We start from the raw sequence: 27,672 nt of genomic DNA, 5'->3' as shown, positions 1-27,672 counted from the left end.
CTGAAGGAAGATGAGTGGGATACCATCCCAAAAAACATTTCAGACACATAAAAAAAGAAGTACATATGAATGCTGAAGTCCTAATTCAGATACACTGAATCAGAATCCCTAGGGATGGGGTCCAGAAATATATACTTTTAAAAGCTTACAAGGAGGGAAATGGATGTGGCTCAACCAATTGGGTTCCCGTCTACCATATAGGAGGTCTAGGGTTTGATGCCCATGGCCTCCTGGTGATGGCAAGCTGGCCCATGTGGCAAGCTGGTCCACATGGAGTGCCGGCCCACATGGGAACGTGGCCCCGCATGAATGTGGCCCTGCAAAGGAGAGCCACTCTGCATGTGAGTGCCACCCCAAACAGGAAAGCCCTCCCGCACAGGAGTGCAAGCTGAAGCGGAGAGCTGGTGCAGCAAGATAACACAACAAGAGACACAGAGGAGAGAAAATAAGAAGACGTAGCAGAACAGGGACCTGAGGTGGCACGAGAGTAATCACCTCTCTCCCACTCTGGAAGGTCCCAGAATCGGTTTCTGGGGCCGCCTAATGAGAATATAGGCAGACACAGAAGAACATACAAGGAATGGGCACAGAAAGCAGACAATGGGAGGAAGCAGGGGGGTGGGGGGAAATAAATAAAAATAAATCTTAAAAAAAAAAAGTTTACGGGGAGCAGATGTGGGTCAAGCAGTTAGGCGCCTGCCTCCCATATGTGAGCTCCTAGGTTCGGTTCCCAGTGCCTCTTAAAGAAGACGAGCTGATGCAACCAGAGGATACAACAAATAGGGAACAAATGTGTTTCAATGTGTACCACTCAGCTGAGAAGTACTGTACTAAACATTAGAATCATTAACTCCCCTTGATTCAGATCATTTAAGAGTTTCATTTCTCATTACAAATTAATAAAACTGATAATCTTGTATATGTGACCTTGTTTAGGTAGAGTCTGCTCCTGAGGAATTAATTTATTTTATGTACCCACACAATTCAGGTCTCCAAGCCTGTAAAGCTGAGGACCAGACCTTGGACAAGGGTGAGTTTACTAAAATAAATGCCAACAACTGGGAAACGGACTTGGCCCAGTGGTTAGGGCGTCCGTCTACCATATGGGAGGTCTGCAGTTCAAACCCCGGGCCTCCTTGACCCATATGGTAAGCTGGCCCATGTGCAGTGCTGATGAGCACAAGGAGTGCTGTGCCACACAGGGGTGTCCCCCGCGTAGGGGAGCCCCACACGCAAGGAGTGTGCCCCGTAAGGAGAGCCGCCCAGGGCAAAAGAAAGTTCAGCCTGCCCAGGAATGGCGCCGCCCACTCAGAGAGCTGACGCAACAAGATGACGCAATAAAAATGAGACACAGATTCCCGTGCCACTGACAACAGAAGCGGACAAAGAAACTAGACGCAGCAAAATAGACACAGAACAGACAACCAGGGTGGGGGGGGTGGGAGGGGAGAGAAATAAATAAATCTTAAAAAACAAATAAATAAATGCCAACCAAGTAAGATCTTTTGGCAGTTAAAGTGAGCATGGTATTTTTTCACTCTTCCATATACTGTGCTTTAACATTTTAAACTACAGGGTTATAAGGGTGAAATAAGAGCATAAAATGGAAATAACTTTCTAAACTACTATTATTCAAATTATCAGACATCAGTAGCAGCTATAGATGTATGACAATCATAAACTACAAATCAGTATGTACCTATGAGGAAAAAACATCCAGTAATACACAGTGTGAGAACCTAGTCATTTACCTCACTGTAACAAATGATCTCTGTAATTTGAGAGCTGAATCAAAAACATAATGTTTGATGAAACAGATTCATTTCAATTGCTGGCTTAAGGACATGAAATCAAGCACTATAATAATCACACAGATAGTGTCTAAGCCTCGTTAGTATTAGTAGAGTTAATTGAATTCATTTGAACATATTTCCATCATCAATTACATATTATTTCAAACTGCGCAGTCTGCCAAAAAAAACCTTTTTCTGTGTGTCTGTACTGATTTCACTCCTGGGGCCATAAAACCAGCAAAATAACAAATAAGCCTTGGTTTCAAATTTACATGTTTTACTCTCACAATGGACCTTTCTATTTCCAAGTCTATGGGCCTTTCTCAAGCCCCAGCCTGCAACCTATACTCTTGTAATATGCAGTAACTTCAAGGATTCAGCCTGATTTCCACTTCTCTCAGTACCTGTTACTACCCACTAGCCTTTAGGGAAGCAAATTTGGCCCAATGGATAGGGCGTCGGCCCACCACATGGGAGGTCCAAGGTTCAAACCCAGGGCCTCCTGCCCCATGAGATGAGCCAGCCCACATGCAGTACTGATGCGCACAAGGAGTGCCGTGCCACACAGGGGTGTCCCCTGTAGGGGAGCCCTACGCGCAAGGAGCGTGCCCCGTTAAGGAGAGCCGTCCAGCACGAAAAAAGTGCAGCCTGCCCAGGAGTGGCACTGCACACACGGAGAGTTGATGCGGCAAGATGACGCAACAAAGAGAGACATAGATTCCAGGTGCTGCTGACAAGAATACAAGCGGACACAGAAGAACACACAGCGAATGGACACAAAGAGCAGACAACTGGGGAAGGGGAGAGAAATAAATTTTTAAAAAAAGAAGAAACTACAACTTTTCTGAATATCTTGGGGTTCCTCCCTGCTCTCTACAATCAAAACACAACACCTAAATGCAGAGTGGGGCAATTTCCTCAATTTTTCACTTCTTTGTATTCCTTAAGACAATATAAATGCCATGTTCATATTAAGGGCCTTAATTCTAATCACACTACAGGGAATGAGGAACAGAAATACTGATTAGGAAATTAAAGGGTTGCCAATTCTTATAAGTTTTCAGCATAGTTCCTAATACCCTTTTAAGATGGTAAATATAAATGACAGATTAGGTTTCTGTTGTTCATACTGCTATTCTAAGAGTCAAGTTTACTAAACTATTTATGTTCTGCTCTGTGCTACTGACACCTTCACATATGTGCACTTATTACCAATAAGTAGTATCGTTGGTGCAATCAACGCAGGGGTTAAATGTCTCCTCTCAATCTAGTAGGCATTCTGCATTTCTGAGCCCTCTAGATTGGATAACGCCTAACCTAGGAAGGCTCTGTCTCACATATGGGGGAGTAACGTGTTTCTTTTAAAACAAATTTCTTAGTACTTACCTTAAAACAAGAAGCTCGATATAGTAGCTGTACAACATGCCCAATACTTGTTTTTGATGCCTGTGGAAATCTTGGTTCTAGTCTTTGCACAACAAAAAGTACCAAAACTTTTCTTGAGAGAGCAGAACCATCTTCTAATGCCAGTAATACCAGCTTCAAGGCTTCTTCTTGCATAGCTAGGAATATTAAAGGAACATGAATTAATGATAAATGAGGAACCTTTTAGCTATACTGAATAATGCTGCTATGAACACTGGGGTACATGTAACTGTTTGAGTCCCTGTTTTCAATTCCAAAATTGGGTTTGGAATTGCTGGGTCACCAGGTAATTCTTTAACTCTTTGAGGAACCACCAAACTGTTTTCCAGAGCAGCTGAACCCTTTTACCTTCCCACCAACAATGCAAAAGGGTTCCAATTTCTCCACATACTAACACTTGTGTTACAGTTTTTTGATAATAGCCATCCTTTCGGTTGTGAAGTGATATCTTATGGTTTTGATTTGCATTTTGTTAATAACAATGAGCATTTTTTCATGTGCTCATTGGCCATTTGTATACCTTCTCTGGAGAAATGTCTATTCAAGTTCTTTGCCCATTTTTCGATGGGGCTGTTTAGTTACACAGACAAGGATATCTGATACCCAGTCTAGTTATTCTTACATAAAGATAATATGAGGTGACATGCAAAGGTAACATTCTTGAATTAAATATACATGTGGATTTTTAAAGTTATTTTAAAATTTAACTTTGGTGGAAAATTTAAACACACACTAAAGTAGAGATAAAATGAACTCCTAACACAGCTCTTGCGAAACAAGTTTCAAGTACTCCTTATGTACTTTTTTGCTTTGGCGGGGATAGTTTGAAGTAAATCCTAGGAAAAGTATTGAACCCGGCAAGTAAAATAGGGAATCAATAGATGGATTTGGAATTTGGTAAAGAGTCCATGTGGATACTAAAAACCCTAAGATGGCTGCTGGAAGACCCTTCCCAAATCCCCACCAAGATTTTGCCACTCAGAAAAACATTTCCAGAAACATATCTCCCCAGAACTTTATCATTAGGTCCTCCTGGGGGAGTGACTGGGGGGAGGGGGTGTTAATCAATCAAAACAGCAAACAACTGGTTCTCCTTAGCAAAGGGGTGGAATAATTAACAGTTCAAAAAGCAGGCACAAGGCCTGAATGCGCTCTCTCGCCTTTGGATCCCTATTCCTGCCTTCTGCACCCTGCTCTCACCGTTTTTCCTTTGCCATGATAGCCATACAAGTAAAACCTGGGCATTTATAATCTATAATGGGGAACTGAAGTTAGTAAATCAGCCCTTTTTATCACTTTTCAGCCTCTTCCTCTCTACCTGGGACCCATGACCTGTTACTTTCTCCCATTTCTCATCCCTCCCTACCTGAATAAATTACTAGCCTAACTCACCCGATGTGCTCCTGAAATTCATTTCTGCAGCATAGTCAAAAACCTAGACAAAATATGGTAACAGTATCAATTCATCCTTAATACTTCCATATGCATTTCCAACATGTAAAGACTTTTAATACAGCTATGATTTATGACATGTAAGGACTTTCTTCAGTTTGTTAATATACTACCATTATCACACCTAACAAAAGTAATAATTCCTTAATATCTAATATCCAAGGCCCATGGTCAGTTTTCTTCCCTTTGTTTCATAATGCCTTCTTATAGTTGGTTTGTTTGAATTAATATCCAAATAAGGTACACACATTGCTTTTGGTTGATATATTTAAGTTGGGGGAAAAAAAACCATATATATAACATATATATAACTATACTTTTCCCTACCACCCTCCATCCTCTTTTTAAAAAAAAAAATCCATTTATTTGTCGAAGAAAGTCATTTTTTAGAAGAATTTTCCACTCTGGACTTGGCCAATTCTGTGCCTGGAGTGTTTATTATTATGTTCTTCTATCCCTCTTTTTTCCTGTAAACTTTATTAGATTCAGAATCTGCTTTGTTTATTCTTTGCCAAGCATACTTCTTACTCAATGTATCACCAAGTAGACAGATATTAAGATGCAGCTGTCTAATTTTTAGTAATATTAAGATTGGTCAGTGGGTTCAGACTACTCATCTATTATATATTTCCCTATCAACCTTTTACCTAATGGTTTTAACAGCTAATAATTCTTCTTAGGCCCATTAATTTATAGGGGGTTGCACAACTGTGATTTTCTGTCATTTTTAAAATAATTAGCTGGAATTCTGATTAAAGAGGACCATTCCTGAAATAGTCTGTATAAGAAAGGCAAGCAAAAAAAAAAGTTTGATTTCTCCCCCTTTCCTCACATTTTAATTTTCAGAATTATGTGTTGGTACCCAAGTGAACAACCAAAGATAACAATTAATGTTTTCTGTACCACTGCTACAAATGCACTTATTTTTATATATCTTACGTGTTTCAATACAGAACAGTTAATATACATTTTTATACTCAAAATGATCAGTTTATGGGAAACGGACTTTGGCCCAGTGGTTAGGGCGTCCGTCTACCATATGGGAGGTCCGCGGTTCAAACCCCGGGCCTCCTTGACCCGTGTGGAGCTGGCCATGCGCAGCGCTGATGCGCGCAAGGAGTGCCGTGCCACGCAAGGGTGTCCCCCGCGTGGGGGAGCCCCACGCACAAGGAGTGCGCCCGTGAGGAGAGCCGCCCAGCGTGAAAAGAAAGAGCAGCCTGCCCAGGAATGGCGCCACCCACACTTCCCGTGCCGCTGACGCCAACAGAAGCGGACAAAGAAACAAGACGCAGCAAATAGACACCAAGAACAGACAACCAGGGGAGGGGGGGAAATTAAATAAATAAAATAAATCTTTAAAAAAAAAAAAAAAATGATCAGTTTATGGCAAATGGGTGTTTACTTCTGTCTTTTAGACAAAACAACAATAGTTTTGATAGCTGTTCTGCTTTCTAGCAGGAAACTTCCCAGGCTGCTAGTGAAGTTTTCTACTCTAGAGCTGAAATGAGGCATTTGTCTGAAGAGCCCTGCTTCTTTTTAGTGAGAAATGGTACTTATTAATGACCGTATTCTTGGTGCAATGGTTATTCACTGCTCCTAGGACTGTTCAGGGGACAGACCTAGGAAATAAGTATTTTTTGAAATGGAAAAACAAGTGAATTTATACTGATATTCCCAATTCAGTTAAAAGATTTGTAAGGTTTTTTACTTAAATTCTTAGATTTTATACTTGCATTTTTTTTAATGCTCAAAATCTTGGTTTTTGATATCATTAACATAACTTGTTTTTCATACTGAACGTCACTTTCAAAATAATACCACTATAATTACAAATAATATGAATAGTGAATACAATTTAGGATTTATTTTATAACAGACTAGGGATATAAAATCAAAGTACTGTGTTGTTCTACTATCACCCGAAATAATTAATTTCTTTAAGGATATATATCTCCTTGATATATGTTTTAGCTTTTACTTAGGGACTGTTTTATTCTTTTTTTTTTTTGCTTTTATCCATCTTTATTAAAAAATTTAAAATTTATTTTTATTAAGAATTGTTTTATAAAGGACATTTACATGGTTCAAGAGTCAAAAACAAACAAAAAAATGTACATTCAGATCTTTCCTTGGTTCTTCCTTTCTCTACATAATTTTATTAGTTTCTAATTTTTTCCTACCATCATTTCTTTTGGAAAATATAACCAAATAGGTAGATATGGTAGTATCTCCCTCCCTTTCTTACATAGAAGGTAATATACAAAGCACATTATTTTGCACCTTTTTATTTTTTTTACATAAACATATACGTGGTGATCACATGATAGCAGAACATATACATCTTCCTCATACCTTTTCATAGCTGCATAGTACTCCACTATTAAATCAGTCCCCTATCCATACACATTCAGGTTTTTTCCAGATGTTTATTTTTACAAATAGAGCTTTGTAATTTTGTGTTTTCTACTTTTTCATATTCTACATCTGGAATACATACCTAAATATGAGATTGGTGGACCAAAGGGGAAAGGCATAGGTGATTTTGCTAAATGTTGTCAAATTCTTCTCTTTAAAGTCTATACCACTTTGATTATCCCCCATACTGAATGAAAAGTACCTGTATGCACAGAGCCCTGACAACAGAGTATACTGCCAATTTCTAGATATTTGCAAATCTGAAAGGTGAAGAATGATATCTCCATATAATTTTTTAAAAAGATTTATTTTTATTCATTTCTCTCCCCCCCCATTGTCTGCTCTCTGTGTCCATTCACTGTGTGTTCTTCTGTGTCCACTTGTATTCTTGTAAGTGACACCGGGAATATGTGGCTCTTTTAGTTGCATCATCTTGCTGTGTCAGCTCTCCCTGTGTGCGGTGCCACTCCTGGAGAGGCTGCGTGTTTTTTTTCCTCACAGGACAGTTCTCTTTGCAGGGTGCGCTCTTTGCGCGTGGGGCTCCCCTACCCAGGGGACACCCCTGCGTGGCACAGCACTCCTTGCGCACATCAGCACAGCACGTGGGCCAGCTCACCACATGGATCAGGAGGCCCTGGGTTTGAACTCTGGACAGACGCTTTACCAGTTGAGCCAAATCTGCTTCCTTCCATATAATTTTTTAAAAAGATTTAATTTATTTATACTTATTTTTCCCTACCCCCTGTTTGCATTTGCTGTGTCTCTTTGTTGTGTGCTGGTAGTCTTTTTAGGAACCAAACCCAGGACCTCCCATGTGGGAGGGAGGCACCTAATCACTTGAGCCACCTCCGCTCCCTGCTTTATCTCACATTATGCTTTCCTCCTTCTATCTCTTGTTCACATCATCTTGTTGCTTCAACTTGCTGCACCACCCCATTGCATCAGCTCCTTGTCTTGCTCATCTTCTTTAGGATGCATTAGAATTGAACCCAGGATCTCCGAGGTGGTAGGTGGGAGTTCATTCGATTGAGCCACACCTGCTTCCCTCCATATAGTTCTAACATATATTACTCTTTTTTTTTAAAAAGACTTTTTAAAAATTTACTTCTCTCCCCTTTCTCATCCCTCCCCCTTTGTCTGCTCTCTGTGTCCATTCGCTGTGTGTTCTTCTGTGTCCGTTTTCATTCTTGGCAGCAGGACTGGGAATCTGTCTCTTTTTATTGCATCATCTTGCTGTATCAGCTCTCCGTGTGTGTGGTGCCAATACTGGGCAGGCTGCAATTTTTCCACGCTTGGTGGCTCTCCTTGTGGGGCGCACTATTTGCGTGTGGGGCTCCCCTACGCAGGGAACACCCCTGCGTGGCACAGCACTCCTTGCACACAACAGCACTGCAAGTGGGCCAACTTCACCACATGGGTCAGGAGGCCCGGGGATTGAACCCTGGACCTCCCATGTGGTAGGAGGATGCTCTATCAGTTGAGCCAAATCCGCTTCCCTACAATACTCTTAATATGAGAGACTGATACCTTTTCAAATGCTTCAGGGTTTACTTTGCATTACAGTTTCACATGAATTTTCTATTTACATCTTTTGTCAATTTTTCAATGGGGTTATCTATTTACTTATTTATATTTATTAGAGAAGTTTTAAGTTTGCAAAACAAATATGCATACTAAACAGGATTCCCAAACATTACCCCACCACCACCACCTTGCATTGTTGTCGAACAATTTTTTTTTTCTTTACAAATGCTGCGCGAATATCATCAAAGTGTTATTACTGAGGAGCAGATGTGGCTCAAGCAGTGGAAGCCTGCCTCCCACATGGGAGGCCCTGGATTTGGTTCCAGATGCCTCCCAAAAAAAAGACAAACGAATCAAAACAAAGAACCAACTCAGGGAAGCCTATGTGGCTCAGTGGCTGAGCGCCTGCTTCTCATGTACGAGGTCCCAGGTTCAGTCCCTGGTACCTCCTAAAAAAATCTACAACGAGATAACATTTCATGCTTTACTCAATGGCCATTATTTTAAAAAAAAACAACAGAAAACTTAGCAATTGCTGGAGATATATACTGTTGTATATGATGTTAATAATAGGGAAGTTTGTGGGACAAATACACCAAATATAAGATATGGACTATAGTTATAAGTAAATTTTGGGAGGGGAGGCTACTAGGGGCTGGGGACTGAACCTGGGACCTTGTATGTGAGCACTCGGCGCTCAACCACTAAGCTATGCTCACTCCACTCACTGTAGTTTTCATTTGCATTTCCCTAATAGCTAGTGATGTTGAACATCTTTTTATGTGTATCTTGGGCATTTGTATTTCCTCTTTGAAAAATATCTATTCAAGTCTTCTTCCCATTTTTTAATTGGGTTGCTTAACTTTTTATGGTTGAGTTGTATGTTCATTTTATATAAAATGGAAATCAAACTCTTACCAGATAGGTGGTTTCCAAATATTTGCTCCCATTGAATAGGTTGCATTTTCACCTTCTTGACAAAGTCATTTGAAACACAAAGTATTTAAGTTTGAGGATGTCCCATTTATCTGTTACCTTTTATTGCTCATGCTTTGGATGTAAGATTTAAGAAACCAACACCTTCCACAAGATCTTGAAGATGTTTCCCTAAATTTTCTTGCAGAGGTTTTATGGTTCTAGCTTTTCTATTTAGGACTTTGAACCATATTTGGAGTTAATTTTTGTATAAGGTATGAAATGGGGTCCTCCTGCATTCTTTTGTATATGGATATCCAATTCTCCCAGCACCATTTGTTGAATAGACTATTCAGCTCCGGCTGGGTGGATTTGACACTGTTGTCAATATGAGTTGATCGTAGATACAAGAGTCTTTCTGAAACTCTCAATTTGATTCCACTGGTAAATCAATCTTTATGCCAGCACCATGCTGTTTTTACCACTGTAGCTAGGTAATAAACTTTAAAGTCAGGAAGTAAGAATACTCTGTTCTTTTTAAAGATGCTTTTGGCTACTCAGGGCCCCTTACTTCTTTCTCCATATAAATTTGACAACTGGCTTTTCCATTTCTGCAAAAAGGCTGTTGGAATTTTTATTGGGATTGCATCAAATCTATAAATCAATATGGATAAAAACTGACATCTTAACAAAATTTGGTATTCCAATCCATGAACACAGAATGCACTTCCATTCATCAGGTCAGGTTTTATTTCCTTTAGGAATGTTGTGTAGTTTTCAGTACAAGTCCATTATGTCCTTGGTTAAGTTTACTCACAAATATTTGATTCTTTTAGTACTTGCTATAAATGGAATTTTTTTGCTGACTTCCTCCTCAAATTACTTATTAGAAGTATAAAGAACCACTGCTGATTTTTGTATATTAGTCTGGTATCCCACCACTTTGCTAAACTCATTTATTAACTCTATTACCTTTATAGTGGATGTTTGGGGATTTTGTAGGTATAGGATCCTACTATCAATGAACAGCGAGAGTTATACTTCTTCCTTTCTTATTTGGGTGCTCCCTCTTCCCAGAGAGGAATATGTCTGTTCGCTCTCCCAGGTGGCCACCAGTCAGTCACAGGGTTTACATAGGTTGTTTGCCTTGAGGCAGGGGGATGGGTGCTGTTCCCTGTCACGTGGGCTGGTAACTCACAGTTTTCTTTTCAGCCTTTTCATGTCTCTGTCCCAAACTCCTCGTGAATGATGCACTTGGTACTCTCCTGGTCTGCAGATCCCCAAACCCACTTCTTTTGACAATTTCTGCCCCTCCTCCTCTGTTTTTGTGAGAGAGCTGAGCCCTGACCACCTACTGTTGCCATCTTCCCAGAAACCTCTCTGTTAAGTATAAGGTTATTGGTATTTTTCTTATGACTTTTCAAAAAAGTCCTTACATAATAGTTACTTTAGCACTCTGTCTGTGAAAAATTTACAAATATTTACCCATTTGTCTTTTTATTACTTATAATAATAAACTACATAGTCTAGTATCAACCTTTTCCCTTATTACTTCTAGATTTTGAGTCAACTTAGAAAAGTGTTCCCGACCCCAAGGTTTTAAAGGAATTTACTCTTTTAACTAGTATAATTTATTACTTTTAATTTTAAGTATTTCTGATACAATTAGAATTTATGTATTAAGGATATAAAGAATGGATCCAATTTTATCATTTTCCAGATGACTTTCTAATTGCATCAATAACACTTATTAAAAGGGCTTCCTTTACGAAAATAAAGTCTACCTGGACTATAATTCTGAATGAGAAAGGTAAAACAATAAATCTTATAGAGAATAACACAAGAAATTATTTCATAAACTTGGAATATGAAAAAAAATTTTTAAACAGAACATAGCACTAAACAAAAAGGAATCATCCCTGATGATTTTTATGTTTTTTAGAATTTTCTAAGTTTTAAAACCAGTCAAGAGGTTAAAAATTTTTGGTCTGACCAAAAAAAAAAGTTTATTTTTCCTTTCTTACTATCTGCGTAATCTTGAGCCCCTCTGACTCAATTACAAAACTGAAGCTGTGTCAACTATCTTGAAGGCAGTTGAGGATTAGCTGAGAAATTTGTTCTAAAAACACAAAGGGGGGAAACAGACTTTGGCCCAGTGGTTAGGGCGTCCGTCTACCACATGGGAGGCCCGCGGTTCAAGCCCCGGGCCTCCTTGACCCGTGTGGAGCTGGCCCATGCGCAGTGCTGATGCGCGCAAGGAGTGCTGCGCCATGCAGGGTGTCCCCCGCGTAGGGGAGCCCCACGCGCAAGGAGTGCACCCATAAGGAGAGCCGCCCAGCGCGAAGGAGGAGCAGCCTGCCGAGGAATGGTGCCGCCCACACTTCCAGTGCCGCTGATGACAACAGAAGCGGACAAAGAAACAAGAAACAAGACGCAGCAAAAAGACACAGAAAACAGACAACCGGGGGAGGGGAGGGGAATTAAATAAATAAAAATAAATAAATCTTTAAAAAATAAAATAAAATAAAAAATAAAAACACAAAGGGAAGTAGCTGCAGCTCAAGCAATTGAGCTCCCGTTTACCATATGGAGGACACCCAGGTAAAAAAAAAAAGGTGCTCCAGACCTGCAGAGGGAGGTGCAGGCCCCTGTGCAGCAAAGCAGCACACCAAAAAATTACAATCAGATGGAAAAAAATACAAAACACAAACATTGAAGTCCTATTATACAGATTATGATAAACCAAAAGTAGTTTATCTCAAATATGTTAAGATTTGTATGTATAAATAAAGAGTATGGGTTGAGTCTGGAGATTCTTACCTAGCTCTAGAAAGTGGCATTCTCAAATCCTGATAAATAACAAATACAGACAATCACTCTAATATTAGTTCTTACCTGGCCCTAGAAACTGGCATCCTCGAGCCCTAACAGCAGCCCATAGATTGGCAGACAATTGCTGAGGGTTCTGGTGCTGTAATATTAGTTCTGTAACAGTTCTTTCTCCAAGTGAACGGGCTGCTCGCATGGCTCTTACACGACCTTCTTCCTCCACCAATTGACAGTTTACCAGCGTCACCAGTTTCCTTTGCATTGGACGGCTCAGTGCACTCTGATTCAAACTAGCTACACCTTTAGAAAAAAGGAAACGAAGAGAACTAAACTTTTATTTATAAAAAGAAAAAAAAGGTCAATTTTCATTAACAATATTTTAACTATTAAACCACAATTCCTAAATTCCTGAAGAATCACTTTTAAGGTACTTTCACTTTCCAACAATGAGAATTCACTGTTTATTACCATTCTGTGGTAATAAGGAGACTTTTCAGTTGCTTCAGATTTTCTTTAGCCATCCTGTTCTTTGGATTTATGTGGTCTTCAAAAAAAAGATTATTTAGGATTTATTTATTTGTTCTCCATCCTCACTAAAGTGACTGAATGTAAACTTAAAGAAGATTGAATGAAATGTTTAACCTTAATGTAATTATTATTAACAGCTATTTTTTTCAACTATAGACAAGACATTTAGAACACTACTTAATAGCAAGCTCTTAGGTTTTAATATTCCCTTTACCTACTCAAGGATATTGTCCCAGTAATTCTCTCACCAACACACATCACCTATCTTGCCCTCTCTAACTGTCAACATACAATAAGAACAGGTGGGAAGCAGACTTGGCCCAGTGGTTAGGGCATTTGTCTACCACATGGGAGATCCGCGTTCAAACCCTGGGTCTCCTCGACCCGTGTGGAGCTGGCCCATGCGCAGTGCTGATGCATGCAAGGAGTGCTGTGCCATGCAGGGGAATCCCCGTGCAGGGGAGCCCCATGCACAAGAAGTGTGCCCCATAAGAAGAGGCGCTCAGCGCAAAAGAAAGTTCAGGCTGCCCAGGAATGGTGCCGCACACACAGAGAACTGACACAAAAAGATGAGGTAACAAAAAGAAACACAGATTTTCATGCCGCTGACAACAGAAGCGGACAAAGAACACGCAGCAAACAGACAGAGAACAGACAACTGGGGTGGGGGGGAGAAGGGGAGAGAAATAAATGAATAAATATATCTTTAAAAAAAAACAAACAAGTATGCTGTTATTTCATCTTCCTCGGCCAACTCTACCCCGTTTCTGTCCTTCATTTTGTAGCAAATCCTGCCGAGTGGTCCCTACTCACAATCTCCAATTCCGTTTCACAAGCTTCAAAATCTATTCCAATCCATTTTTTCCACTTTATTTTAATACGTATTTTTATTAAAGTTGTGAACTTACAAAATAATCATACACATGTGTGGGACTGCCATATAATACCCCCCCATACACCAACACAGTACATTGTTATATTGGACTTTCTTGACAATTTATGAGATAATATCATCAGACTATTACGCCTATAGCATACACTTGGTCTCTTTTTTCCATACACCCCCAAAATTAACACAGTACATCTTTGGCATAGATGCAAGATTACAGTATTACTGTTGACTACAGTTCATAAGTCACAGTAACTGTATCCTCCCCATGTTTCTCCAATTGTTACCATTTTGCAATAGTGAAGAACATTTGTTCTAATAATAGGATATTTAGTATTTGTACTATTAACCACAATTCTCACCTCTGGGTTCACTAAGTTATTTGGTCCCTAGGTTATTCTCTACCTTTCTATCAACTGACATTTACTTTCCTAGACTAACGTTTTCAACCACAATCTCATTTATAAACCAGTTGTGTTAGCTTTAGTCACTGTAACTGTTACCATCAACTCAATCCATTTCCATACTTTTACAGTCAAGTTAATTAAAACTTCTACATACATCAAGATTCAGTATCCCTTCTCAGCCCTTCTCTTATCTCCTAACTTAACTCTGTGCATTTATCCCTTCTTTGTATTTAGTTCATTATTAGTGAAACCATGCAATATTTGCCCTTTCATGTCTGGTTTATTTCACTTAGCATAATGTCTTCAAGGTTCATCCATGTTTATCATGTGTCCCAATTTCATTTCTTCTTATAGTAGCATAGCATTCTATCATACATAAATACTATATTGTTTATCCATTCATTGGTTGATGGACACTTACATTGTTTCCATACTTTTAGCAACTGTGAATAATGTCATTATGAACATTGGTGAGCAAATGTCTGTTCAAGTCACAGTTTTCAGTTCTTCTGGATATATTCCTACTAAAGGGACTACCAGATCATATGGCAGTTCTATATTTAGCTTCCTGAGAAATCACCGAACTGTCTTCCACAAGACTGCATCATTTTACATTTGACCAACAGTGAAGGAGTTACTATTTATCCACATTCTCTCCAGCACTTACTGTTTTCTTTCTTTTTTTTTTTTTTAATAATCAACATTTTTTCATGGGCTTTTTGGCCATTTGAACTTCATCTTTGGAGAAATGTCTATATAAGACTTTTGCCCATTTATTAATTGGATTGCTTGCTCTTTTATTCTTGAGTTGTATGATTTGTTTATATAGAATGGAAATCAAACCCATTATCGGATGTGGGATTTCCAAATATTTTCTTCCACTGAGTGAAGAATCACAATCCTTTCAATCAAAAAAATTTAAGTATTAGGATGTCCCATTTATCCATGTTTTCTTTCATTGCTCATGCTTTCAGTGTAAAGTTTAAGAATCCACCATTTACAACCAGATCTTGAAGATGGTCCCCTATATTTTCTTCTAGCTTTTATATTTAGGTCTTTGGTTCACTTTGAGCTAATTTTTGCATAATGTATAAGACAAGGGTCTTTTTTTTCTTTCTTTTTGATATGAATATCCAGTTCTCCCAGGACCATTTTTTGAACAGACTGTTCTGCCCCAGCTGAGTGGGTTTCACTGCATTGTGAAAAGCACAGATGTGAATGTCTGTCTGTGAACCATCAAAAGAGTTCATTGGTCTACGAATCTTTTTTTATGCCAGTATCATGCTACTACTTTACCACTGTAGCAAGGTAATATGATTTAAAGTCTGTAAGTTAAAGTCCAGAAGTGAGAATCCTCCAACTTTGCTCTTCCTTTTTTAAGACGGTTTTGGCTATTGAGGGCCCCTTACCTTTTAAGATGAATTTGATAATTATGTTTTCCATTTCTTTAAAAAATGTTGGTATTTTTATCAGGATTGCTTGAATCTCTATATCTATTAGGTTGGAGCAAAAAGTACCTGCAGTTTTGCACTGTTGAAATTTGCTGTTTGATATTGGCATACATTCTTAAATAAATGTGGTTATGTTATACATTATTTCAGTGTGCATTTCTCACTTTGTTTTTTTGCTAATGACTTATTATTTGCTGTTTATTTTATATTTATTTTAGACTATGAAAATGATGTGGGACTAAAAGCAAATTTGAGCGATTTTCTTATTTGAATTCAAAATAGGTCATAAAGCAGTGGAGACAACTCGCAACATCCAGTGCAGGGGTGGTTCAAGTTTTGCAAAGGAGATGAGAGCCTTGAAGACAAGGAGAATAGTGGCTGGCCACTGGAAGTTTACCACGACCAACTGAGAGTAATCACTGAACCCGATCCTCCTAAACTACATGAGAAGGTGCGGAAGAACTCAAATTAGACCATTCATACTATGGCCATTTGGCACTTGAAGCAAATTGGAAAGGCTAAAAAGCTTGATAAGTGGGTGCCTCATGAGTTGACCAAAATCAAAGACATAATCATTTTGAAGTATTGTCTTTGCTTATTCTATGCAACAACAAACCATTGCTCGATGAGACTGTGATGTGCAATGAAAAGTGGATTTTATTCAACAACTGGCAATGACCAGCTCAGTGGTTGGACCAAGAAGCTCCTGAGCACTTACCAAAGCCAAGCACCAAAAAAAGGTCATGGTCACTGTTTGGTGGTCTGCTGCCAGTCTGATCCACTACAGCTTTCAAAGTCCCAGCGAAATCATTACATCTGAGAAGTATGCTCAGCAAATCGGTAAGATGCACCGAAAACTGAAATACCTGCAGACTGCATTCGTCAACAGAAAGGGCCCAATTCTTCTCCACAACACCACCCAACTGCACGTCGCACAACCAATGCTTCAAAATTTGAACGAACTGGGCTACTAAGTTTTGCATCATCTGCCATATTCACCTGACCTCTTGCCAACTGACTACCAATTCTTTAAGTGTCTAAACTTTTAACAGGGAAAATGCTTCCACAACCACCAGGATGCAGAAAATGATTTCCAAGAGTTCGTCAAATCCCAAAGCATGGATTTTTAAGCTAATGGAATAAACAAACTTAATTCTCATTGGCAAAAAATGTGTTTGAGCCTAATTACAAAGATTTAAAATTCATGGTCCAAAACTACAATTCCTTTTGCACCAATCTAGTATTTGGGTAGAAATGACATCTTAATCTTATTTAGTCTTCCAATCCATGAACACAGAACGTTCTTCCATTTACTTAGGTCTTTTTATTTCTTTTAGCAATGCATTGTAGTTTTCTGAATACAAGTGTTTACATCTTTCATCAAGTTTTTTTACTAAATATTTGATTCTTTTTGTCTCTATTGTAAAAGGAATTTTTTCCGACTTCCCCCTCAGATTGCACACTTACTAGTATACACAACACTACTGATTTTTGCATATTAATTTTGTATCCTGACACTCTGCTGAAACTGCTTATTAATTCTAACAGCTTTGTTGTAGACTTTTCAGGACTTTCTAGGTACAGGATCATATCATCTGCAATAGTGACTTCTTCCTTTCTGATTTAGGTGTCTTTTATTTTTCTTGCCTGATTACTCTAGCTAGAACCTCTACACTAAATTGAACAGTGGTGACAGTGGGCATCCTTGTCTTGCTACCAATCTCCAGGGAAACCTTTCAGTCTTTCACCACTGAGTTCAAAGATATGGCCATTATCATTTGATAAAGTTTCAACTACTATTTTTATAGTATTTTAATCAAGAAAGGATGCTGTGTTCTGTCAAATAACTTTTCTGCATGAAAAGATAGGATCACGTTTTTTCTTCATTGATTAATTAATGTAGTGTATTACACTGGTTTTCCGTTGTTTTTTTTTAAAATTTTATTATTATTTTTTCATCTCTCCCCTTCCCTGCCCCCCCACCCCGCTCCCCAGTTGTCTGCTCTCTGTGTACCCTTGTATTCTTGTCAGCGGCACCCAAAATCTGTGTCTCATTTTGTTGTGTCATCTTGTGCATCAGCTCTTCATGTGTGCGACGCCATTCCTGGGCAGGCTGCATTTCTTTTGCGCTGGGGAACTCTCCTTACGGGGCGCACTTCTTGCATATGGGGCTCCCCTACATGGGGGACACCTGTGTGGCACGGCATTCCTTGCGTGCATCAGCACTGCGCGTGGGTCAGTTCATCACATGGGTCAGGAGGCCCTAGGGATTGAACCTTGGACCTCCCATGTGGTAGGCAGACGCCCTATCCGTTGGTCAAATCCACTTCCCATACACTGGTCTTCTTGCATGCCTGTTATAAAACCTCCTTGATCATGATGAATAATTCAATTAATGTGTAGTTGGATTTGATTAGCAGGTATTTTGTTGAGGATTTTTGCTTCCGTATTCATTAGGGAAATGGGTCTGTAATTTTCTGCAGAATATCTTCATCTGGCTTTGGTATTAGGGTGATACTGGCTTCAAGAGTTGGCAGTTTTCCTTCTTGTTCAATTTTTTGGAAGAGCTTGAGTAACACTGGTATTAAATCTTCTTTGAATGCTTGGTACAATTCACCAGTGAAATCATCTGATCCTAGGCATTTCATTTTTGGCTGTTTGAAGACTGTTTCAATCTCTTTAACTGTGATTGATTAGTTGAGATCTTCTACTACTTCTAGGGTCAGTTTAGGTTGTTTGAACTTTCCTAGGAATTTTACCATTTCATCTATATTGTCTAGTTTTTTTGCATACAGTTGTTCATAGTATCCTCTTACGATCCCTCCTATTTCTGTGGGATCAGTAGTAATGTCCCCATTTTCATTTTTTATTTAATGGCATCTTCTCTCTTTTTACCTTTGTCAGTCTACCTAAGGTTTTGTTGCCTTTGTTAACCTTCTCGAAGAACCAATTTTTGTTTCTTTTAATTCTCTCTACTGTTTGTTCTTGATTTCATTTATTTCTGCTCTGATTTTTCTTATTTCATTCCTTCTCCTTACTCTGGTAATAGTTTGCTGTTCTTTTTCTAGATCCCACAGTTGTATAGTTAGGTCATTCATTTTAGCTTTTCCTTCTTTCTTTGCGTCGTCTTTTTGATGCATAGCTTTGCTGCACAGGGCCTGCACCTCTCTGCGCTGCATATGGGCCTGCGAATCACAGCGCAGGTCTGGCACGCCTTTTTCTTCTATTTTTTTCACCATGAGTTCTCAGGGATTGAACCAGGGTCCTCCATATGTTAAATGGGAGCTCAATTGCTAAAGTCACAGCCCCTTCCCGTCTTTTCTTCTTTGCAATGTAAGCATCAAGGGCTATAAATTTCCCTCTCAGCACTGTCTTTGCTGCATCTCATCATATTCTGACATGTTGTGTTCTTGATTTAATTCATCTTGAGATATTTATTGGTCTCTATCACAATTTCTTCTTTGATCCACTGATTATTTAAGAGTGTGTGGTTTAACCACCACATGGCTGGCAGTCTGTGTATTTCAGTATCTTAAATATATTGTATCACTGCCTTCTTCCTGCCATGGTTTCTGATGACACATGCACACTTAAATCCTACTGGGTGTCCCTTATATGTAATGCATCACTTTTCTCTTGCTGCTCTCAGAATTCTGTCTTTGGCACTTGACATTCAGATTGGCATATGTCTCAGAGTAGGTTTAATCAGATTTATTTACATGGGAATACTTTGTGCTTCTTGGACACAGATATTTACATCCCTCAAAAGGGTTGGGAAGTTTTCTACCATTATTTCCTCAAATATTCCTTCGGCCCCTCTTGCCTTTGCTTTTCCTTCTGGCACTTATGTCTACACCTCTCTTACCATCCTTTATTTCCATAAGACATGTTTAATTTTTTCCATTTTATCTATTCTTTTTTATGTTCTCTTTTGGAGGTTGTCTTCAAGCTCACTGATCCTTTCTTCAGCCTCCTCAAATGTGCTGTTAACATGCTTCCAGTGTATTTTTTCCCTCCAAGATTTATTTATTTATTTATACCACCCCGACCACCTGCGCTCGCTATTTGCTCGATGTCTATTTGCTGCGCATTCTTCTGTGTCTGCTTGTCTTTTCTTCTCATCTTCTCTTTAGGGGGCACCAGGAACTGATCCTGGGACCTTCCAACATGGGAAAGAAAGGGGTACTCTATTGCTTGAGCCACCTTAGCACCCAGTTCCCCAGTTTGCTATATCTCTGTTTCTGTCTCGCTTCTGTCTTTTTTGTTACATCATCTTGTTGCACCAGCTCTCCATGCTGCACAGGCTAGCTCTCCGTGCTGCATGGGCCAGCTTGCTTTCATCTGGAAGCCCCAGAAACCAAGCTCAGGACCCTCCATATGTTGACAGGAACCCAATCGCTTGAGCCACATCAGCGTTCCCCTCCAGTGTATTTTTAATTTCATTTATTGTGGCTTTCATTCCCATAAGATCTGCTATTTTGATATGAATATTTTCACATTCTTTGTGCACACCAAGTGTCTTCTTAATATCTTAATCTCTTTAGTCATTTCATTGAATTTCCTAAAGAGATTTGTTTGAACATCTATGACTAGTAGTCTCTACTAGTTTATGTCACCTGGAGGCTTATCTGGTTCCTCTGATTGGGTCATATCTTCCTATTTCTTTTCTTGTTGGTGTCTTTGCTTCTGGCTTACTAGATATATTTATTCTGCATATAGTTTCTCCTTTAGTTTAGGGTTTTCTTGCCCTTTCTCCTATGCTGGTTTTATAGTAGGAGCTGAGGACATAGTTGGTACTGTAAGCTGTGAGGGCAAAGCTATGCACATTGTCCTAGGAACCAATAAAGCTTCTCCCATCTTTCTCTTTTGCCAGGGGAAGGTACAGAGCCACAGCTGTGTGTAGTAATCCAAGCCATGCAGGCTCAGATTGTCTGTAGTTTCCCAGAGAGACTACTGAAGTTCCACACACCTTTCTCCCCTGCCTGAGCAGGGATGGACCTACAGGAAACTAAGCAATGCGGGTAAAAACTGACTACAGTTGACCAGGTAGATTAAGGTAGCTCTAGTCCCCCTCCTCCATTGCCCGGGGTGGGGATGGACCCTCTGGAGGGCCCAACAATCTAATACACATGGGTTGAAAGCACCTACAATTGCCCTGAGAGGCTGAGGGAGTACTATCCCTTCTGCCAGTAAGGACTGTGAATGAAACCACAGGCACCCAACAAACTAGTAGTCCCTGTGAGCCAGAAACATCTGTAGTTGACCAGAGAAGCTGAAGAAACATCAGTCTCCTCCTATCCTATGGGGGAGGAGGGCAGGGATGGAATAGAAGGCACTCAACAAACCATGCAGTGCAGTCCAAAAACACCTGCAGTTGCCCAGAGAGGCTGGGGAAACACCATCCCCATCTTATGCTCTGAGGGCTGGGGATCGAGTCACAGAAGCACCTGGAGTTGCCAAGAGAGGATGATGCAGGTCCAACAAGCTTCCTCCCTGCTGGAAGTGGGGCCAGGGGCTAGGCTAAGGCTACAATGGGACCTACGTGGAAAGAAGCTGAACCCTATTGTAACTTTGATTTTTAATCAGCCCTGCTTCTCCTCAAGCCGGGGGCAGAGTTAAAATGGTGATTATTGGCCTCCTTCCATCTTGGACGGGTTCTATCTTTAGCTAATTTTAGAATTATACTTTAGCCAGCCAAATTAACTAATCAGGAGCTGAAGTTGGTGCCCAACTCTCTTCTTCCCATTTTTGGGAAACAGGGATTTCAATTCCAGTCATGGAATAGCTCCCAGGGTGGCTTACACCACCAGTGGAGGATGGGTACCAGCCTCCACAGCATGGAGTGCTCTACTCATAAATCTTCACTGCAGATGGGCAGTCTCCTCCTTCCATTGTTTCAATGATGTTGTAGGATGCTCTTCTCATTTCCTGGGCCTCCCAAATAGGTACTTTAGATAGCTTTCAGTGATTACTAATTGCCCTGCAGGATGAGCTGAGTCCTGGTACTCCTTACTCTGCTGCAATCTTGGTTGCCAAACTCCTGGGTTGTCTGCCCTGTTTATAGATTCTGGATGTCTCTAAGGCCCACAGGAGGCCCACTATTTGAAGGCACTGTTTACTCTGGCAGCCAATGAGATCCTGCTGAGACTTACATAATGTAGTCTCTGGAATGATCTCCTGACTCATTTTGAAATCTCTTAGCCATGAAAACTCACTCGTGTTCATCATTTCCCCCTTTTAGTAAAGATCTTTTTCCAGATGCATTACTAGCTGGCACTTGTTAATAATACCCCAGTGCCAGGGAGGCTCATCTCCAGGAGTCATGTCCCATGTCGTGCATTCATATGCTGAGTTGGGCTTAGAGAGAGGTCACACTTGAGCAGCAAAAAATCTTTCAGGAAGTAATTTTAGGCAGTATAATACTAGGGTAAGTTTCAACTTCAAAAGAAATGGGACATAAATACAGTCATCAATGTCAAGGACCTGACATAATGGTCTGTCTTCCTTTACCAAACATCACCCTTGCACTTGGGGGATTCTTGCAGAACTCTCCAGGATGGGAATTCAATATTCTTTCTGTTTTTGTGTGGATCTCCACCCACAAAGACACTGTCCTATGAACACTTGAACATTTTTATACATCTCAGAGGCATGCCCCAGGTGAACCCCTTCCCATGTGTCCCGACATCACTAACATCCCACACCAGTGATCCTCCCCCGCCACTGCTTCTGTGATCCAAAATCTCTCCAAAAATGAAGTCGACAAAATAACTGAAAAAAATTAACAAGAAAATGAAATAATTTTTTTAAAAAATTTTAGACACTATGACTTTCATCACTGTAAGATCTGTTGTCTTGTATTTACACTGACATTTTCTTCCATATATTCACCAAGTTTCTTTAGTTTTTTTCACTTTATCTTCAAAGAAGCTTTAGGATACAGAAAAAATCACAGAGAATACAGGTGATTTCCCTATACCCAATGTCCTCCTCGTTTTACCCTCTTATTTATTAATAATACATTTCACATGCGGACGGTACATTTGTTACAATTTATGTACAATTACTGAAGCATCACTACTAACCATGGTCAATGGTTTACATTACGGTTTATATTTTCAATTGTTCACTTTTATAGGTTTTGACAAAATTTGAAGTGGCCTGTATCCATAATTGCAAGATCATGCTGATCAATTCTAATGCCCTAAAAATTCCCTATATTCCATCAATTCTATTCTTCCCTCCCCCTCCCCTCAGAACCTATGATAATCACTCAGTTTCAATTTTTGAAGAGTAAGATTCATAGTTACTTGCAATAATATCAAGGGCTTGAAACATTGGTTTGTTTTCTTTCATTAGGCACTGCCTATGTTTTCAAGGGATTCTTTTCCCTCTGAGAACACAGCATGAATCCCCAGGATGGGAGTTTAATCTTTTCTTCTTAATTGTGTGGGTTTTTCACCCACTCATAAAACACACTATGGCAAAATAAAAACTTACATATTCCATAGAAGCCTGCCCTAGGTGTGCCCTATCCGTAAACCACCCCCACCCAACACCCTACACCACTAACCCTACCATGCTATATTTGTCAAAAGAACATTTCCAATATTATAGGTAAAACCACATACCTGCAAATCCCCGGAGTTCATCTGCTGCTTCCCCTGAACCTCCCCAGAGTCCCATGGATAATCTAACCCAACCCACCCACCCTAATCCCCTTTACAGATAAGCACCACAGAACTCAATCACGTCATGGCACCTCTGTCATGCTCATTGACTGCCCAACCACACCCTTCCACCTTATCACAGATTTTGCCCTTATGGGCATCAGCTTACCACCCTCTACTCCCTTTTTGTCTCCTATGAACCTATCCTCTAGACTCTAGCTCTGTGAGTCTGCTCAATTTACTTAATTTCTATCAGTGAGGTGATGTAATATTTGTCTGTCAGTGCCTGGTTACTTTACTTCACTCAACATAAGGTCTGCTAGATTCATCCATGATATCCTATGTGTTAATACCGCTTTCCTTCTTACAGCTGAGTAATATTCCATTGTATGTATATACCACAGTTTCCTTACCCATTCATCTGTTGATCGTCATCTGGGTTTCTAATAACTTTGGGCAATGGTGAGTAATGCCACTGTGAACACTGGAGTGCATATATCTGTTCATGTCCCTGCTTTCAATTCTTCTAGGTATACACCCAGGAGTGGGATTGCTGGATCATATGGCAGTTCTCTAGTTAGCTTCTTGAAGATCTGCCAAATTCCGCCACAATGGCTGCACCATTCTACACTTCCACCAGCAGTGGGTAAATGTTCCCTTTCCTCCACATCCTAACACTTGTAGTCCTCTGTTTTTTTTTAATGGCTACCAGTCTAATGGGCGTAAGATGGTATCATTGTAGTTCTGATTTGCATTTCCCTAACAGCAAGTTGAACATCTTTCCATGTGCTTTTTAGCCATTTGTTTATCTTTTGGGGGAGAAGTGTCTATTCAAATCTCTTGCCCATTTTTTAAATAGGTTGTCTTTGTGTTTTCAAGACACAGGATTTTTTAATAAATGCTGTAAATTAGGCCCCAGTGAGATAGGTGGTTACCAAATATATTCTCCCATTGAACAGGCTGCCTTTTCCCCTTCTTTGACAAATTCCTTTGGAGTATGAAAGTTTTTAATTTGTTGCTTGGGCTTTGGGTGTAAAGCTTATGAAACCATTCCCTACTAAAAGACCTCGTAGATACTTCCCTACATTATCTTCTAGGAGCTTTATAGACTTGGCTCTTATATTTAGATCTTGGATCCATCTTCAGTTAATTTTTATATAGGGTGTGAGATGGTGGACCTCTCTCATTCTTTTGGATATGGATATCTAGTTCTCCAAGCACCATTTGTTGAAAAGGCCTCTTAATCAAACACCCTACTTCTCCCTCACCCTTCTAAACTGAATTCCCCACAGAGCAGCCAGAGTGATCCTTTTAAAACATCAAATCATGTCACTCCTCTGTTCATAACCCTGCAGTAACTCCCCAATTTCACTCAGAGTATCAAGTCTTTATAAAGGCACTTAAGATCACACCATTTCATCTTAATTCACCTGATGTCTCTCCCTCACTCATACTACTCCAGGCACTCTCCTGTTGTTCTTTGAAAATACCAGCCCTGCCTTAAGAGACTTGCACTGGCTATTCACTGTGCCTGGAACACTCTTTTCCCAGGAACCTACATGACTATTTCACTTCTTTCAAGTTACTGATCAATGGTCACCTTTTAAATGAGGCCTGTACTGATCACCCAATTTAAAATTAAAACCTGCTCTTCTACCCTCTCCCTGACATTTCTGATCCCTATAACAGTATTCTTTTTTTCATAGCAATCACTTATACTATATAATTTTCTTTTTTTTTTTTTTTGAAAAGCATACTAGCATTTAATGAACCTCCCTCCACATGGCCTCAAGCCACCAAGACACAGGCTCCCCCCATACCCTTAATCTTCTCAGCTCTTCTGCTGAAGGAATTTGTTCTTCACAATGACAGGTTGCTTTGGGAGCTTTTGCTTCCCCAGAACTTTGTAGCAGTCATTTTAGGAGCTAGGTATGACATGTTTCTGATCAGGGCATTAGTGGGGGAATTGATCACTCTCTATCAGTGAGTCAAAATCAGCAGATTATCTCCAAAGACTCCAGCAAACCAGGACAAGAACTGTGTCAGGATGCTACTCTAGACTCAGTATAATTTGCTTTTTTATTGTAATTATTATTTGTTTCTTCCTTTATTAAATATACGTATGATAAGGCCTTATATAGTGTCTGGCACTTACTCCATGCTCTATAACATCTGCTGAATAAGTGAATGAATGAACCAATGAGGTGGACATATTTCTGAAGGAAAACATTATGGGCAAAATATTCCATAATGCAAACCACGGAGCAAGTACAAAACATATATCTAACTGATTCATTCATTCACCAAGTATTTATTACACCTATAATGTGTCAGTGAATATAATAACACTTAATTTATACACCTATCTCCCCGAATAGGGTCTGAACTTCATGAAGGCATTTACCATAACCACTAAAAGTGCTTAAAAACGTTTAATGATTGAATGAACAAATGAACACATGAGGTTGTCTTAATAGGACTTATCAAAACTAATATTGTACTATAGTACTATTTATCAAGGAATACAAATATTATATAAATCTCAATATATAGTATGCCTAATGAATTCTTAAATCAATTACATTGGTTATTTTCAGAAAATAGTATAGTATCATGATCTCAGTCAAAAAAAACTTCAAGATTTCTTGAACTCATTATCCAAAATTTGTACTATGTAATAGAGCATCAATATGAAGTCTTCCAAATAAAAGAATTAACAAGTCTTATTCTCGTGTAAAAACTTTATGAACTTACCTTTTCCTCCACTTAGTGGTTTTAAGTAGAGTGCCAAATCCTCAACACACTTCTTTGCAACTTCATAATGTTTATTCTCACCTACATTACTTAACTTTATTGACTGATGATCTGGTACCTAAAAGGAAAAAAAAAAAGAAAAATTGTAGAAATGCATTCATTAAGCCCATGCAAGTATTATTTATATACTTGATGTTTATCTCGATGAGTACAAAATTATAATAATATGGAGACACTATATCAAAGCATTTCAAGTGAAAGTAACCCTGCTAGCCAAACTGCTTTCCAAGAACCAAGGCCATTTTACATAATAGCAGGGATTGGGTGGCTTTATGAAGGGGATAAAAAGCAGAGAGTTAATAGTACTGTATGAATGCTAATTTCTTAGGTTTAATAACTGTACTACTGTTATGAAAGAAGTTAACATTAAGAGAAGCTATGGATGGTGTGGCAGTTTGATATGGTTATGAATTCCAAAAATAGATACAGGATTATGTTTGTAATCTGGTATGTACCTGGGTGTGATTTAAGTTATAATTAGGGCTTTGACTGGACCATGTCATTTGGGTGTTGAGTCCCCACCCTTTGGTGGGTGGGACTCACAGATAAGAAGCATGGCAAAGAACAGAGTTGAGGGTTTTTTATGTTGGAATTTGATGCTGAAGTCATAAGCTGGAGCCCCAGGAAGTAAGCACACAGGAAAGAAGCAAGCCCCAGGAAGGGAGGAACCCAGGAAGTCCAAACCCTTGCAGAAATCGGCAGCCATCTTGCTCCACGAAAATAGAAGACTTTCACGAAGGAAGTAACTTATGCTTATGGCCTGGTATCTGTAAGCTCCTACCCTAAATAAATACCCTTTATAAAAACCAACCAATTGCTGGTATTTTGCATCAGCACTCCTTTGGCTGACTAATACAGATGGTTATTGAGATTGCCTATGTACTATTTTTGTAAAGTTTTGTTATGAATGAATCCAAAATAAAAAGTAGAAGAAAAAAAGGCATGGATTTCCTTTTCTATAGCAATTAGCATTTTCTTGCTATCTTAATTACTTATTTATTGTTTATGGTCTGCCCCCCAGTCAAAAATTTAAGCACAAGATGCTATGTTGTCAATCAAAATCAAAACTTGTTTAAAAACTGCAGCTCTGCCACTTTTCTGTGAGTGATCATGTTCAAGCCAGGGTCTAAATATCTGCAAAATGAAGATGAAAATCCCTATCTGATAGGACCATTATCAAACTAAAAATTCAATTTAATTCAACAAATATTTATGGTGTGTAATTACCATGTGCCAGGCAGAGTTTTAAGTCCTAAAGATAAGCAAACAGACAAAATTTGTTGCCCCTGTGTAGCATAGATTTTAGTGGAGGGGAGAGGAGGCAACTAATAAATAACAAGCATAAAAAATATATAGACTATTAGAAGGTAATCTTAAAATTATACTGCAAGAATAAGGGAAGTTAGGAATGCTGGACAGGGGTTGCAATTTTAACTGAGGAAGTCAAGAAAAGTCTCCTTGAGAGTTACGATGTTTGAATAAAGATTTGAAAAAGAAGTGCACATAGATATAAAGGCCCTAATATGGGAACATGGCTGGCATATTTGTGAATTGGCTAAG

General features: G+C 39.3%; 1 protein-coding gene and 1 non-coding gene across 5 annotated transcripts in view; both read right to left on the bottom strand.

Moving 5' to 3' along the window:
* The window catches only part of RC3H2 (ring finger and CCCH-type domains 2), a 71,056-nt gene that overhangs the window by 31,382 nt on the left and 12,002 nt on the right, over nt 1–27,672 (bottom strand). For all 4 annotated transcript variants that reach the window (XM_058302428.2, XM_004463434.5, XM_058302429.2 and 1 more), the window contains exons 3-5: nt 26,053–26,170; nt 12,420–12,653; nt 3,180–3,355 (exon numbers count right to left, since the gene is read on the bottom strand). In XM_058302428.2, the coding sequence (XP_058158411.1) occupies nt 3,180–3,355; nt 12,420–12,653; nt 26,053–26,170 (528 nt within the window). The remainder of the gene's footprint in view (nt 1–3,179; nt 3,356–12,419; nt 12,654–26,052; nt 26,171–27,672) is intronic.
* On the bottom strand, nt 25,233–25,364 carry LOC111765360 (small nucleolar RNA SNORA3/SNORA45 family). Its single transcript, XR_002797735.1, has one exon. It is a non-coding gene; the product is annotated as a small nucleolar RNA SNORA3/SNORA45 family (small nucleolar RNA).

Source organism: Dasypus novemcinctus, chromosome 8 (assembly GCF_030445035.2).
Source record: "Dasypus novemcinctus isolate mDasNov1 chromosome 8, mDasNov1.1.hap2, whole genome shotgun sequence".
NCBI lineage: Eukaryota > Metazoa > Chordata > Mammalia > Cingulata > Dasypodidae > Dasypus > Dasypus novemcinctus.
This window is presented reverse-complemented; position numbering and strand designations above follow the sequence as displayed.